Here is a 17,563-nt window from a genome sequence, read left to right as displayed (position 1 = left end):
CACTCTATATCAGGGACAGTAAACTAAGACCCACCAACCAAGTCTGGTCCACTGCCTGTTTTTATATGGCCCGTGAGCTAAGAATGGTTTTTACATTTTAAATGGTTGAGAAAAAAATCAAAAGAACATTTTGAGATGTAAAAATTTCATAAAATTCAAATTTCAAGGTACATAAATAATGCTTTATTGTATCATCACCATGTATATTTGTTTACACATTGTGGCAGATTCCACCCTACGAGGGTAGAATTGAGCAGTTGCAATAGAGACTTATGGTCCACAAAGCCTAATATGCTGCAGAAAATGTTTGCCAAAAGTTTTACCATTTCTGTTGTTCTCTGCCTGTCCACACCAAAGCTGTTGGTTCCTTCTTTAAACAGAGGTAAGCTCATTTTCCATCTCACACAGCACCGTCTGTTAGACTTATTAATTTATGATAATGAAGACAATAGGCCACTGACCCCTGTCGTTGGTCTTCCAGTACTAAGCACTCATCGCTCAGGATGCTTAGTCTAACAGCATATTTAAGTACTAATTTGGCATCTCAGGCTCTGCTTGGCACCATGGATATAATAGTTCCCGGCCATTGAGGGTTTAAAATCTAATTGGGGAAGCAAGATACATCTAGGAAAAGCCCTTAATGAGCCATATAAGAATACTGACATATGCCTTTATGAAGAGCTCTTAGAATAGATGCTGCTAGGTCAGCATATAAAGTGCTGCTATCCTGGTACAGACAAATGAGTCAATGTCTAATCACAAATCTGTTTCATATGTAACTATGGAATATAAAACTTAGAGGTCATAGAAGAGGAGACTGAGACCAGAGACTGAGGCCCAGAGAAGTCCCACAGCCAGTTAGCTGAGAACCAAGACTAGACCTGGGTCTCTTGATCCCCAAGTCAGCAGAGATTTTTATGTTTACCTATAGCACTTTAGATGCTCGGGTCTTTTTAAAGCACAAGTAAAGAATACTTAAAACTAAATATTGACTGTACTTGTCTTCATCCCGCAGTACATGTATTCCTTAAATCATCATTTTAACCTTCATTTTCACTTCTGTTCACAATCTAGGAAAGAAACGATGCCAAATTCTGATTTTTCTGTTTTTCTATGATGTTTCCAATCATTTAAAGTGTAAAGGGAGAAGAAAAGATAATAATGAAATTCTTAGAAATCTGTTCTGATCACCATTTATTTAAAAAGAAATAAGCATTTCCCATATGTACTCATGGGGTAACTACTGTGATTTTGTTTTGTACATAATTTTCTATTGTTTTAAGATTGTATTTAAAGTATTTCTCATAACAGAGGCCTGTGGCTAATATGAAACAGCCTGACTCAATTAAAAAATCACCACCACCAAATGGAAAAAAGAAACCTTGAAAAGCTTAAAGTTGATCTGTAGTTATTCTATGTAGACAGCATGAAGAAAGAAGTGAGTCACATACACACAATATTGTCACAGTAAATTCTCCTCACATTGGAAAATAAATTCTTTATGTGACAAATTTTGCATTTTCCCCCTACTTCTTTCCCATGTAATCTTTAGCTATCACCACTGGCCAGCTAGCCTGAGTACAATACAAAAACAATATTAAAAAAGAGAAAAAAGACAAAGAAAGACAGAAAAAGTAATAAAGATGTGAAGTTTAAAGAAATGTACCTTAGGAACATTCTGGCTCTTTCCTTCCCATGAAATTTTAGCTGTTATCAATCACTGAATAGCAAAATGTCATTTGTAGCTCCTGCTTATTGGGGCTAAAAGTCCTGGCTTAGTTTAAAGATCCCAGAGGCTTTGATGTACCTACATGCTTGGCAGTGTCCCCTGCGGCAGGCATCAGTTGAGATTCCTGACTTACTCACTTTGAGGTTAGCCAGAACTCACTTCTCACACTCAAAATTGCTGAGATAATTTGAGGCTGTGAATGTTGATCCCATAGGTCTGAATAGGTAGCTCTGAATGCCTCTTTAAAGAAACTGGGATGTGTGTAGTTTTGAGGGCAGCAGATCAGGTCTTTAAGGGAGGTAGTAGTATAGCATGTACTCTTTTTGATGGCAAACTCTCCTGGAAGGAAAAGTTTTAAAAATCTATTTGAAAACATCAGAGAAATACCAAGGTAATAGGGATTTGAGAGTCCAAAGTCCTGGAGAGAAATGATGTGCAAAAACGTGAAGTTGTTATTCAGCATCATTTCCCCCTTAAGGCATTAACCAAATGTCAAGCAGCAGCAGAGAAAGGGAGAGCTGATCCGAGCTTCCAGGAGTTTTAGGATGAAGGAGAACAATAAGTAGAGTCCAGGGCCCACCAAGGAGAGAAGCCCAGGTTAACACCTCAGGCTTTTAGTTGAGATGCCTGAAAGGGTAAGCCTCAGTGACAGGGGAAAACTAGATTAAATAGACCAACTCTCACAAAAACCAAAGTCCATCCTTCAATCTGTTCAATCCCTGACTGCATCAGATGTAATGCCACTTCCTAATTACCTTCAAGAAGCAAAAGCTAATCTCTTCTGGAAGATAATACCATCTAGAGCCTCAAATTATCTATAATTCTTGATACATAAATAGAAACAGATTTATAGAGGTTCTACATATTAGGCTTACCAGAAAGGTATTTTAAAATATATTCGGACTAATTTGAGAAATTAAACTACAAAATGGAACAAAATGAAAATTCTAGAATTGCAATATATAATAACTGAAATGAAGAATTAAATGGAAGCTTCAGAAGCAGCCTAGACACAACTGAAGAAAGGATTAGAGAACTGAAAATGGCCAGACTGAAGTACAGTGAGGAAAAAAAGATGGCAAATACAGAAAAGAGAGTAGGAAATTTATGGGACATGGCAAAATGGTGAAATGAAATTGTGCTTAAAATACTTCTCAGTAACAGAGGTCTGACTCTAGTATGAAATTGCCTGCCTTAGTAAAAGCAAAGATAACCAAAGGGGAAAACACTTTAAAAGCTTAAAGTTAACCTGTAGTTATTCTATTTATCTGTAGCCAAGACAAAGAAGGAGAGGAAAGAGATAATGAGATAGAAGCAATAGTTGAAGTTGTAATGGTTGAGAATTTTCCAAAACTAATTAAAATCTTCAGGCCACAGATTTAAGAAATGCTATGAACTCCAAGCAGCAGAAATACAAAGGAAATCATGCCTAAGTGCATCATAGTAATACTGCTGAAAATCAGAAAGAAAGAGAAAAATCTTAAAATCAGTCCAAGAGAAAAAATCAATACCGTTAAAGGAGCAACAATAAAACTGACATATGACTGTCAGATACAGTAAGAGGACAATGAATGGCAACTTCAATGTGCTGAAAGATAAGAACTGCCAACCTAGAATTCTATGCCCACTGAAAATATCCTCCAAAAGTACATGAAACAAAGACACTTTCAGACAAACAAAGACTGAGAAAATATGTACACTAAATGAAATACTGAAGGAAGATCTTTGGGGAGAAGTAAAGTGATCTCAGATGAAGCCACAGAGATACAGGAAAGAATGGAGAACAACAGGAAAGGTAAATAAACGGAATCTAAATCTAAATCTAAAGGTAAATATGTGAGTATATGTAAAGTATGTACAAACAGTAAAAATAATGTAGGTTTTTAAATCTAGAGAGAATTAAACTATAGAATCACAATAACCAACAAAAAGGCAAGAGGGAATTTTAAATGAAGTTAAAAGTGTCCTATTATTTTTACATTGTCCAGGAAGTAGGAAAGTTCCAATTTGTAGTAGATTCTATCAGGGATACACGCTGTTGTAAACTCTAGGGAAGCCCCTAAAAGAAATTAAGAAGAGTTTGTATAATTAACAAACTCAGAGACAGGGGAAATAGAATAATTAAAATATCTAATTTAAAAGAAAGCAAGAAGGGAAGGAAAAAATGTTATGAAACAGGTGAGATCAATGGAAATCAAACAATAAGATGGTAGATTTAAATCCGAATATATGAGTAGAATTGAATTTATGAGTGTCTGTGTTTATAGGGCAGAAACATGTAGCCAAATTACAAATAGCGAATATATTTGTGTAAAGTCACAGATGTTGTGCAAACTCACAAAATACTGACATTGATGGAGATAGCACAAAACTCATAATGTGAAGATATCCATGAAAAATAGGTTACTAGGAATCATCAATTGAATAAGTATTTAAGATTACTCAACGCAGAAGAAAACTTGAAATGCTTTGGGTTTTTACAGTCCAGATAAGAAAGAAATTTGATAATGGCTTTTCCAAGTTTGATGTTAATCCTAAACATATATATGACACTACCAATAATGAGATATGAAGTTGAAAGAAAGTTTTTCTAATCTCACATTAATAAAAAGACAATTTTAATCAACCATGCTAGAAGACTGACCTCCTCCTTCTATTTTCTCTATAGAAATGGATTTTACCAAATAATGTCATTTTAAAGGGAGACAAATGAGGGTGAAGCCAAAATATTTAAGAAAACAAGTATGACAGAGGTGTGTCAGACAGTTATTTAATAGATATTATATTCTTTTTCTGGATTTTATGATGTTGGTGAAATTTAGCAGCTTATTTAAATGTGTGATTTATTATGATTTCTAAATCTAATGTGTGATTTCTAAAGGTTTTAAAATATCCACTTCTCTCCCTAATTTTGTAGTCATAATTTTATTTGGTTTTTCTTTAAAAATGCCCCCACCCCAAGAGTCCCCATAAAATCTGGATAAACTCTTGTCATCTAGGGTTGGAACCATTGTTCTCCTGCAATCACTCTGTTAATCATGAAAAGTAATGAGCAACATGATTTACAGACCATAATCCAGTATTCTGGGTTTACCCAGTAGGACCTACTAGAATTCATTAATTCCTTTATTCCTCTCTTCATGCATCCATCCATTCATCAATTCAACAAATGTTTATCAAGCACCTACTACAGGTTAGGGACTGTTCCAGTGTCAGAGAATACACCAAAGAATGAGATGGCCTCCCACTTTTTTGGAGCTTATATTCTAGTGGTGGCAGACAGAGAGTAAACAAACAAATGAACAAAATAATTCTCAAGAAAATAATACTGGATGATATTTACCCAAAAGAAATGAAGACATATATCCATACAAAAACTGTACAAGAATGTTTATGGCAGATTTATTCATAATCACCCAAACCAAAAACAACCCTAATGCTCATTAACTGGAGAATGGATAAACAAAATGTGGAATATCCATACAATGGAATCCTTCTCAGCAATAAAAAGAAATGGATTACTGATACGTGCAAAAAGTGAGTTAAAAGAAGCCAGACCTAAAATAGCTACATACTATGTGATATCATTCACATGACATTCTGGAAATGATCAGTGGTTGCCAGGATCTGTAGGTGGAGGAAGGAGATAGATTACAAAGGGGCATGATAGAATTGGGGGATGACGAAAATGTCCTCTATCTTGACTGTGCTGGTGGTGGTAGTGATGTGACTGTATGTTTGTCAAAATTCATACAAATGTAAAAAATTTATTGTATATAAACTACGCCTCAGTAGACCTGAAAAAAAGAAATTGGATTATGGGGTAGTATTGGTTATTTCTTCAGATTCAGTGGCCAAGGAAGACCTCCTACAGGAAATGATGTGTAATATGTGAAATGAACTTCTTCAAAATCCCTTGTTCTATTATTACTAGGAGATAAAAAGAAGAAATGGAGAATTTTTTTTTCTTTTATTCTGAAAAACATGTGTTTTAATTAAGAGAGAATTTATGCAAACCCCACACATAGGAGGACTTACAAGTTCAAAAATGTAAATTTAGCCTATTTTCAAAGGATGTTATTGACAGGCACAGTTCAAAAAACCTCAGCAGGGAGTCCTTTCAGGCTATACTCTATGTTTCATGATCAAGCTTGTGCTTTCTTTTTTGCCTCTATGCATATTAAGTTGCCAGAAATGATACTTAATTAGTCACATAAAAGCCTAACACTTTAAAAGATAACAAGTGAGAGACAAGGTCAAAGTTCTTTGCTGCCCTTCTCCTCTCCTGATCCGCTTGAAAGAGCCTTGCTGGGAAACCTCACTTCAACAGCACCTGTCCTCTCATCACTCCCAGAGGCTGCTGGCAGCTGTGGTAGTTCCATTGCCGTGGAGAGACATGAGTTGAGTTTCCTTCCAGAGAGGGGCAGCATGTGTTTCAGAAAAATCAAACTATACAGAAGTTATGAACTGGCAGCTTATGTAAACTGGTTCCAGCAGAGGGACTTTCTTGTAAAGCATTTCTAGAAGGATGCTTTACAAGGAATGATATTAAGTAAGTCTTCTCTTGTGAGAAAGGGGCCAATCTCCTTGCAATCAATGAAGCTGGGCCTCCAGAATGGTAAAGGAGCCTTTGGAATTACTGGGGTGACCCCATTAGAAGGGGATTACCCTGGAGTCACTCAGGGTATTTTCCTTCAGAAGGGTAGGTTTTGGCATCAGTAGCTCCCACTGTCCAGAAAAGGGAAATGGAATCAGACTCTGTGTTTGATGGCTTCTGAAGAAAAGTTTCCAGTTCCCCTGAAGGAATTAAGACTTGGAATGAGGATGAAAGGGTTCTTTCTAATCTGAGTCCATTCTGAATTTGTTGTGACAAAGTTAAATCCCATCACCTCTTTTGGTCTCTGTGTCAAACAAGGGTGTGAACTTCAAGATGACTTTTACTTCTAGCTGCTGGACTTTATCCTTTTGTCACTGCTCAAACATCAACCAAGGTGTAGTTATTGTACTCTTACTGAATGCAGAGTGGGCCTGGCTACTGTAGAAGACACAGATCCCTATGAACCACCCCATACGATTAAGGAAGTATAAAACACATCTCTAACAAAGACCTAGTAGTACAGGATAGATTTGACATTTAATGAACAATACAGGCAGAAACATCTTAGGAAGGAAAAAAAATCAATGAAAGCCAAAGATCAGGGAATGCTTCATAGAAGAGAAAGGACTTGAACTATCCCTTGAAGGATTGATAGGATTTGGGTAGATGGAAAGAATAGGGCCCAGCCATCAGAGAAGGGGAAATGAAGTTAGAGAGGGGAGAAGTCTGGTGGCACATGTGGGAGGCAGTGAGAAGAGTTTGGCTAGAGCAGTGTTTGTTCTGGCAAGTCTTGGGACAGGGGGATATAAAAGAGAGACTGGCAGCTGGAAGAGGACCTACAAGAAAGAATGAAAGGATCAGACACAAGTTCACAGTGGAGACCTGGAAAGCTGACCCCTCATGTCTTTGGAAAGCCTCAAAACCTCATCAATGAGATGCCTAAATTCCCCAAGCCTGTGACTACAGATGATATGGGGCTGCTTCATTTCTTCCCTCTTCACTTGTGTGTGTCTTCCAACAGAAGATATTTCACAGACAGAAAGAGCCTGTGCAGCTGGGAGGCATTTGATATTTGCCTATCTGAGGAATTCCTGATACCCTCTGTGAGAGAGAGGAGCAAACGTGTATCCTGGGGAAGAAATTTGGACCCCAAAGCATATAGCAAACTCTTTTCTAAACTGTCCAATAGAGCCCTCTGCAATGACTGAAGTGTTCTCTGTCTCCACTGCCCAATAGAGTAGCCACTAGCCACATGTGGCTACTGAGCACTTGATGTGTGGCTGGTGTGATGAGGAAATGAAATTTTCCATTTCATTTAAATTAAATGCAAATTTAAATAGCTACATGTGGTTAGTGGCTACCAAGTTAGACCATAGAACTCTAGATGTCGGGAAAGCTACAAACCATGTTATCACATACATTCCTTGCAGAAAATTCAAAGAATCTGTACTTCAAGAAGTTTGCAGAAATATAACACCTTCCTGTTTCTTTCCACATTCCAAATAACAAAGAAACTTATAACCAGTCTTTCCATAGAATCAAAGAAGAATCATGTTACAGTGGAACTGCCATATCCATCTGTCCTTAGAATCCATTCTGCCAGCCCCATTCTAGTAAAAATAACACTGAATAATGGCACTGAAGCAGGCTTAATATAACTTGGGCATTATATATGTTGTCAACATTAAATTCAGCTTTAAACCTTACACTTACTGGAAAAGAAAACACAAACCACTCTCACCCTTTTTCTGTTGAGGGTCCAATTCAGGTCTCAAATTTCATTTACATAATAATGAGGCACCTAGCACAAAGGTGGACATCTAATAGGAAGGACCAGTATGTAAAAAATATCTCCATCTATCCAACCATTCATCCATCTATCCACCCATCTGTCCACTCATACATGTAACCCACCCAATCAGCCAGCCAGCCATCTATCCATCCATCTGTCCACTCATACATGTAACCCACCCAATCAGCCAGCCAGCCATCTATCCATCCATCCACCCATCTATTTATCCCCTGAATCTACTTACTGACCCACAAAAAATAGTTTTTCTTTCATTTACCCAGATAATGAGAGCTTAATAGAGAACAGATGAGCAGGTGACTATGTGATACGTTATTGTTATTATTATTATTATTATTATTTTGGGATGGAGTCTTGCTCTGTCATTCAGGCTGGAGTACAGTGGCACAATGTCGGCTCACTGCAACCTCCGCCTCCTGGGTTCAAGCAATTCTCCTGCCTCAGCCTCCCAAGTAACTGGGATGACAGGCTCCTGCCACCACACCCGGCTAATTTTTGTATTTTTAGTAGAGACGAGGTTTCACCATGTTGTCCAGGCTGGTCTCAAACTCGTGACCTCAAGTGATCCACCCACCTTGGCCACCCAAAGTGCTGGGATTACAGGCGCAAGCCACTGCGCCCAGCCAATACATTATTTTTAAGAGTATGCTTTCAGATTAATCCTCAAAATAGAATGAAGAATAAGAAAGAGGAAAATTGTATGCATTAACTAAACATAATTTTAATTAGTCAATATTTATTGATCACCCATTTGGCACAAGAAAACTTGAGGGGCACTATGGAAGATTTAAGAATATATTAAAAATCTCTGCCTTCAACATTCTTAATAATCTACCTAAAAAATGTAAAGCAATGAATATATGAGAGGCTAAAATAAACAGACAAACAAAACACTTCAAAACAGCAATATAAAAGGTGTCACAAGATAATTCATGTCTCAGATAATAAGTCTGATATTTCAAGAGGGTCAGGAAATTTGAGCTAGAATGGCTCAACTTAGGGCTTTAAGGAGGAGATTTGAATCAGATTCTGAATGATAGACAAGAAGATAGAAAAAACAATCACAAGATTTTAGAACTTGAAGGGACCATAGACATTGCCTAGCTCGACTCCATCATTTTATAGATGATTAAACTAAGGTCAGAGAGTTAAGTGACTTAGTCCCACTTTCTCATACAGGTAGTAATGGCAGGAAAATGTCTAAAATGCAGGTTTGTTGATACCCATTCCAAGCCCAAATGCCACATGGGATGAGGAATACAGTCTGTATTTAGGAAAGGAGAAAGCATTCTGGAGAGCGGGTGGGACACAGCATAAGCCAGGAAACAGAGCCAGGAACACATCAGTGCAACCACTGTGTATGAGGATATCAGTGTGTGTGTAAGGACAGAAAGCATGGGAGGAGACGGAGGATGGGGATCAATATTGAAGGTGGTTGAATGCAAACCTACAACTGCTCAGCTGTGCAAATCCCCAGAATTCTGGTTTCTGGGACTGCCTTGAAGTCTCCCTTTTACCCGGTGATGCCAGTGTAAACTTTTCTAGAAACTTGATATTCTTTTCATATTGACAAAGACTCGAATTCACCCAGTGAAGGGGGGAGCTGCAGAAGGGAAGCTGGAATGAGGACTGGCAATGCTGGGCAATGTATAGGGGGCAGGGATGGATGGTTATCACTATGTGCCCCACTCATGCCTCAGAACCCTGAATTCAGTAGATTTAGGACAGGGCCTAGGAATCTGTATGTTTTTAAAGCTCCCCTGTGACTCTGGTGATCATCTGGTTTGGAGGGTCTTCTGGTTCATTCACTTTTTCACCAATCTACCTAATACAGACTACCACCTTGAAAACTGACAATATTTAGTAAATATAGACCCCTATAACCCAGCAATTTCACTCACAGACATATATCCAAGAAAAATAAACACTTATGTTTCCCCAAAGACATGAATAAGAATGTCCAGAGCAGGTTATCATCATCCCCAAACTAAAAACAACCCAGTGTCCATCGGTATTAGAAGGAATAAATAAACCAAAGTGTATTCATACAATGGAACACCACACACAATTAAAAAGAACAAACCACACTGTTACACATATTAATACAGGTGAATATCACAGAGATAATGATAAGCATAAGAAGATAGATACAAAGGAGTACTTGCTATATGATTCCATTTATATGAGATTAAAGAACTGGCAAAAATAACCTATGGTGATTGGAATCAGAATAGTGATTGCCTCTGTATGGGGGTATTAACTAGGAAAGGGCATAAGAGAAACTCTGGGGGATGCTGGAACTGTTCTATATCTCCATCTGGTTATGCAGTTCTATAGACATATGTAAAAATATATTGAGCTGTTACTTGTTCAGTTTACTGTGTATATGGATTACACCTTGTTGAGAAGAAAAAATAATATAGAATATATATTTGCCCTGCCAACCTCAGAGATATAAGATAGAAGAATCCCATTGTTTTCAAAAATGAGATGAATAGAAAAAAAGTACAGTCTTAATCATTTAGCTCAATACCTATTCTTTCTATTGGAATTGGTTAGATGCACTACCTGTGATTCAGGTGATCCATCAGCTTTTTAAAGACTTAGCAAAACACAAAAAGTTAGCTATATGGGAGCTTCTAGTAATTTCTGAACTTGGCAAGGACAGGCAGTAACTATAAACTTACTGGGAACACACTGGAGCCGCGAAGGAGTGCAACCTGGCTTTTGAAAGAGCTTTCCCTTTCTGTTGATGGTGAACTTGGTCTGCTTTGAAACTCCAGAGAAGAGTTCCCTGCAGCTGCATCTTTACAGTTCATGCCCTCACTTTCCTTTCTGTTTTTCTCCCTAAGAAGAGAGTAAACACCATCTGTACCACTGCACTCACCAACCCGGAAACCAAAATCTCTCCTTCCCATTAAGAAAATTACCCTCATCCTGAAGAGCCCTCGGCCATTGGTAACAAGCCACAGCCCTTCTGCCAGCTCCAGAGTTTGCCAGCCCTGAATCAATACATGAAACCGTCTGTGGTCATTGGTATCTGTGGGCAGATGTGCAGGGGAGGTTGTGCAAGCCGAAGGGGAATGGAGGGAATGGAGAAACTCTGTCCAGTCGGTACAATGTGCAAACCTTACTTCTGTGCTATTACTTTTCAGACTTTGAAAATGTCGTGTGCTGGGCAGTGTGCTTCAGGTAGCTAAGCATAAACACATATCTATAAATACTGATAACACTATCTTTATTTGTCCATTACTCAACAAAGCCAGATCACCTGAGGACTGTTTGTTCCTCTACAAAATGAGAATCCAGCACCACATGTATTAAAATGTGGGACATTTTCTTCGGAGTACAAACTTTCAAGAGCAGCATCTATGTCTTTTCCAGAACACTCTCAAATCCTTCTGTATCTTTAACACATAACATACAGTTGATTATAAGTGAAAAATTTATAGCCTAGGTTCATTGCAGCAGTTTTTCTGGGTTTGACCATATGGTCTATGCTGTGTCTGAAAGTCTATTCATTACTATGTCCAATTTCCAGAACACAGAAGTACATAAAGTATGTTCAGTAATTTATGTGAACAACCTGCAGCTATTTCTTGACTTGTTAATTCAGGTAAGTGTTTCTTACATGCTAGACACTTGATAAATGTTCAAAGAATGAATATATAGTTTTAAGACTAAATAAACGTAAACTTTTATGCAATGTGCTCACACAAGAAATGCAGTTTGCAAATATGTATATTTCCCAGAATAAAAAACTGTAGTGAACTCCCTCTTCCTCCCCACAATAAGCCCCAAAAGCATGGTATATGAAGTATTGTCAATAAAGATATTAAAATTAGAAATCAACCTTGAATAGAGCTTTCTCCAGAAAATTTTAAAAACTCAAATAATGTTTGATTTCATTTAAGAGAGACTTAGGAAAACCGGCATACAATTGTTCTATCACAGAGAGTCAAATTCAAAATCAGCTGTGAGAAAAGTTAAACTGTCTGAGGAAAATGAATTTCAGAGAAATGAGGCTTATTTTCTCCTCTTGGTTATTTCTGAAAGAACGTTTTGAAGAAATCCAGTGGAACTTTCCTGTTCTCTGAGGGGTTTCAATTGCTCCTAAAAAACATTTGCCTGAGGTTTAAACTCTATTGGGTGTGATTGTCTTTCTCACTGGTCAATTAATTTTGCAAGGAGGGAGAAGTTAGGAAAAGGCAATGCTAAATAGATATGTCTCCAGAAAAAGGCACCTCAGTTTTCTGCTTAGAGATTTTTTTTTTTCTCATCTGTCTCCTTCTGTCCCCATCATTCACTTTTCTTTCTTAAACCAATATGTTACACTCAAGAAGTCATGCCCAGAATAAAAACCCTCCTGGAAGGGAATCCGTGTTTGAGTAAAACTTCCCTTGTGCAATCAGCTCCCTGTCCCGACATGGTAGTTCATTTACCCAGGCGTCTATCACCCTTGGAGAGCATGTAACTTTCAGCCTGTACTTACCTGTCTGCCGAGAGCGCCGTGAGTGTGAAGACAGACACCCCAACAGAGGTAAGCTGTATAAAGGGGATCAGTTTGCAGCCAATCCTGCCAAATAGCCATCTGTCAGCCAGGTACCTGCTGGCATCCACTGGAGCACACGTTATTAGGAGGAGCAGGTCTCCCAAAGCCAGACTGGAAATGAACAGGTTTGGAACGTTTCGCATGGACTTGACTGTACAGAAGATCTTGATCAAAGTGATGTTGCCAATGAGGCCTATCAGAATGATAACCCCATAAACTGCAGGGATGACATAGAGGATCCCCGGGTGGGACCAGTCGTCGTTCACGGGGAGATCCGCACTGTGATTGGAGATGTTGCAGTGCATGAAATGGTCCACCTCCAAGTTCAGAAGGAAACAGTCATTTAGAGCCATCTCTAGATTTTTTTTCCCACCTAAAAGTTCCCGTAGATGCTATTTCTTAACTATTGATTTTGCAACCGAGTGAAGATGAAGATAAGATCTATGCCGGGCTCTTTGTCTTCTTTAATAAAAATACTCTGAGTACATATATACTAACTATGGTATTCAAAACTCTCTGTCACTATTTTGACACTGGTGCTGCTCTGGCTTTCACATGACCAGTGCAATACAACTCTAAATTCAATAAGTTAACAACAACAAAACTTAGCCACAAAAAGGCTTAGAATTAAACCCACTCTGCATCAGTTCTTTCTACCTCCATTCTAGTCTGAGTCTCCCTGGCTGCAGTTTACTAAGAACTTTTGGCCTGCTATTTTCCCACAGCGTCTTTCCTGATATTTAGAATCTGGAGGTTTAAAGTGGGTAGAAAAAAACTGCACTGAGAAATCCTCAAATCCTATAGGCAGGATGCTTTGCACGTCACGGGCTTCACCAGCAAACGGCAGCTCCGCTGAGCTGAGGCTCTGAAGAGGAACCAGTGTTACTTATAGACAGAGAATGCCAGCCCCCTGCTGGACACTTCAATCACTGCCCAGTTGCCTGCTTTCTCCAGATGAAAAGCAACCAGCCGACTGCAGTTCCTACCTAGCTTAACAGATACCTTTGGCTTCTCATGTAAGCACATAGCACCTAGGGTAGGTATTTAATAAATGTTGCTAGCATTCTGCAAAGGCACTGAAAATCTTTCTGATACTATCCCCATGAATCCAGATGGGGATTTACATCCCATTTTCTCATTTTTTCTAATTCATTAGAATGACATGTCAATATTGCTATCAAATGAGGTCTGTCTTTGAATTAAACGCACACTGATGCACAGGGTGTCCATGTGTGAGTTATCCCACTCAGTCTTCCCACTGCCTCTTTGAACAGGGACTGCTCCTCAGAAACACATGCACAGACTCACACCTTAAACCTTCAGCAACTGACATCTGGAAAAGCCAGAAGCACAATGCACACATGTTCTTTCCTGTAGATTTGCCAAGCCATTCCTATTCTGTTTACCAGGGAGAAATTAAATTGGGAACCAGCTGTATTCTTAACTCTCAATGATCAATAGTCTTTTCCAGAAAAATGGGTCTTTTCTCATCTGATCTAAAAATTTTATGAATCGGCATTTTGATGCAGCTATTTGCATTTTTAATTGAATGTTTGCCATGTTTTATAGCAAATATCCTCTTTATAGCCCTGTGTGGAAAATAAAGAACTATAAAAGCGTGATAGATACAATACTGAGGAATTGAGTGGGTGGTAAAAGAAGTAAGTTATCGTTGAAGGAGTGCTAGAAAAAGCTTAACTGAGGAAGTGCTATTAGAATCAGGCTTAGACCTTTAGCCAACAACTTCTAAATACATTATTAGAGTGCATCTTTATGATGTATGTGAAGCCAGCTCCTCCAGGTACATGACGTGAAGCCAGTCACTAACAGGTGAAGTCTCATTTTTCAGAACCCATAAGGAATAACAAAACTTGCACTTACCATGCCAGGGCCCACAAAGAAAGCCCCCAACTGTGTTGTTATGGACATTTCCAGTGGCAGGTTCCAACACTGAGGCTGCTGCCATGCTTTCTATGTAAATATGAAAGGCTCAGCGCCCCTCTCTGCCAGCAGGAGGGAGACTGACGCTGCATGGCTAGAGGTGGAAGAGCTTCTCGGCAGAGATCAGCAGCACCAGTAACCAGCCAATAGCTATGAGCCCAGTGGTGTTGATTAGGTGCCAGCAATATAGCTTAATGATACAGTACACAGGCTCTGCTTCAATCCTGGCTCCCTCATTTATAATTATGGCAAGTTACTTAGTGTCTTAAGCTTCAGGTTCCTCATCTGCAGGGTGAGGAGAACTTATGAAGTTGATGAAATGATTCATGTTAAGATTGCATAGTATTTGGCACATAGTAAGTGCTCAATTAATATTAGCACTTATTATTATTATCATTATTAGATTGAGGGGGAAAGGCTTACTTTGGAAAAGCCCAATGACTTCAGAAGAGTGATTGACCTCAGATCAATAGGCAAGCACTCATACGAGTGAATTAGCAACTCCTTTATTTACTTGAAAAAAATTTATCAAACATCTACCAGTTGCCAGGCACTGAGCAAGAGGCTGAGAAAAATAGCATGAAGATGTGTACTCTCACAGCTCTTTAGACCCCAACCCCTCTCTGGAGTGAAGCAACTACCTTTTCTCCAGAAAAGACGATATCCTTAAAGGTTAAGTGTTGACAAGGTCTTTTGAATGAAGAAAATCATATGTGCCTAGGATCAAGGCATAAAGGAAAGAGCATGACATTGAGCAGAGGGACATCTATAAATCCAGAGGGTCACCCAGATTGGAAGACAGGGGTGGAAAAAGAACAGCGTGAAATGCAGCTAGAAGCAGGTTTGGGTGAGATTGTGATGGATCTTGTATTCTTGCTAAGAAGTTTGGTCTAAAAGGCATATTTTTGGTTCACAAAGAGAACTTCTGGATGTTGTTTCACTTTATTTCTTTAGACACCCCTGTGTGCTGAGTCAGCCTCACTACTTAAATCTAATTGGGTGGTTAGTGTTTCTTCCAATGTAAGTTAAGGGGATGCTGATAGATATTGATTTCTCATAGCTGGTGTTAGCATTATGTGTTCCACAGCACTATAGATTCTTCTAATGGTATTTTAGGAGTAAAGGTGTGTTGAGGTTTGACATCTAATATTTTCTGGGATCAAGGATGCTTTAAAAAGCTAATTCGGGCCAGGTGCGGTGGCTCACGCATGTAATCCCAGCACTTTGGGAGGCCGAGGCGGGCGGATCATGAGGTCAGGAGATCGAGACCATCCTGGCTAACACAGTGAAACCCTGTCTGTACTAAAAATACAAAAAATTAACCAAGCGTGGTGATGGGCACCTGTAGTCCCAGCTACTTGGGAGGCTGAGGCAGGAGAATGGCGTGAACCCAGGAGGCAGAGCTTGCAGTGAGCCGAGATCATGCCACTGCACTCCAGCCTGTGCGACAGAGCAAGACTCCCTCTCAAAAAAAAAAAAAAAAAAAAGCTAATTCCATAATTTCTATGTCATTTCAACTAATTAACTATAATGACTCTTTCCATCCCTACCATTATGTGTCACCTTCCGGCAGAGCCGGAACACCAAACACCAAACGTATTCAGACATTTGCTTAGCTTTTTATTTACTGGTGAACATGAGATGCCTCTGACATGTGAACATGACATGGAACAAATGTAATATAAAATCTCTGTCCCCAGGGAGTCCAATTTCTGAATAGAATTGGAGTATGACTCAGCATCTTTTCTTATGTGTTGGGGCAGGGATGTCACTTTGACATGTGAACATGACATGGAACAAATGTAATATAAAATCTCTGTCCTCAGGGAGTCCAATTTCTGAATAGAATTGGAGTATGACTCAGCATCTTTTCTTATGTGTTGGGACAGGGTTGTCACTTCTGTTTCTATTTCAGTCAATAGAGTCACCTTTTTCATCTTTCCAAAAGACTGGATTTTCTGTGGGGCTCTAACATGAGGTGGGCAACAGTGACTTGATAGAATTTAGGAGAACAGGTAGATTCAATGGGACCACAGAGTGTGGAGACAAAGCCTCTTCCCACTGGCTATGAGCAAGGTCAAAAGGGAAGCTTCTGGAGGGAAAGGCTGAATTTGGCTTCAGGCATATTGAGTTTGCTAGATGAACAAGGGAATGTAAGAAAGCCAATGGAAAATGAGAGGTGAAGTCTGAAAGCATAGAAGTAAATAATTAAGAGGACTGGTTGAGAATTAGAACCCTGAATGCCAAATAGTTTAAATGTACAGTAAAAGAATCACAGAGAATCAAGTGAAGTTAGGCTTTGAGAAGAAGATTATGTGGTAAAAGTCAGTGAAGACTAAGCGTGATTTCAATATTAGATTTGTGACAGCACCACGGAGAAGCTGCTCAAAAGACTGCAGCAACTCTTGCTTGAGAAGAATCAGAGATGTCAAATTTTAGTACTGCAGCAGGAACAAAAGAGGCAGATGACTCTATCCAGATCCTGTAATGCTGGGATCATTTCAAGTTCCCTTTTCTTTTCTCAACATTCTGTGACTTTTTATGGGGCTTAAAAACTTAGAAGAAAGATGAGAGGAGTCTTCTGGAAGGAAAAAATGAATTGGGTTTCATTTTGAGTCACATGAAACTGCAGAAGTAAATGTAGATGCCAAGAGAAAGCCTAAAGAGGAAGACGAAATTCTCAGACACATCTGAGGCTAGGAGAACACCTGGTGTGGTGGTTAAAATATATTCGCCAGTTCTCAGTACTCTTTGCTTCAAGAGATGTAGATTAATTTAACCCCCACCTCCACCCCTTAAGTGTGAGCTTTACTTAGTGACTTGCTTCTAACAAATAGAATGACACAGCAGGAATAGTGTGTAACTTCCAAGACTAGATGATAAGGGACATTGCAGCTTCCTCTTTGCACTCTCTCCTTGGATCACTTGCTCTGA

General features: G+C 39.0%; 1 protein-coding gene across 3 annotated transcripts in view; it reads right to left on the bottom strand.

Moving 5' to 3' along the window:
• Positions 1 to 13,547, bottom strand: part of GRPR (gastrin releasing peptide receptor) — a 45,240-nt gene extending 31,693 nt beyond the window's left edge. For 2 of the 3 annotated variants that reach the window (XM_016944000.3, XM_054676363.2), the window contains exon 1: positions 12,629 to 13,452. In XM_016944000.3, the coding sequence (XP_016799489.1) occupies positions 12,629 to 13,041 (413 nt within the window). In that variant the 5' untranslated portion in view covers positions 13,042 to 13,452. Of the gene's footprint in view, positions 1 to 12,628 lie in introns of all 3 variants that reach the window. The other variant, XM_520952.6, reaches the window with a different exon arrangement.
• Between the last annotated feature and the right edge of the window lie 4,016 nt (positions 13,548 to 17,563).

This window comes from Pan troglodytes, chromosome X (assembly GCF_028858775.2).
Source record: "Pan troglodytes isolate AG18354 chromosome X, NHGRI_mPanTro3-v2.0_pri, whole genome shotgun sequence".
NCBI lineage: Eukaryota > Metazoa > Chordata > Mammalia > Primates > Hominidae > Pan > Pan troglodytes.
This window is presented reverse-complemented; position numbering and strand designations above follow the sequence as displayed.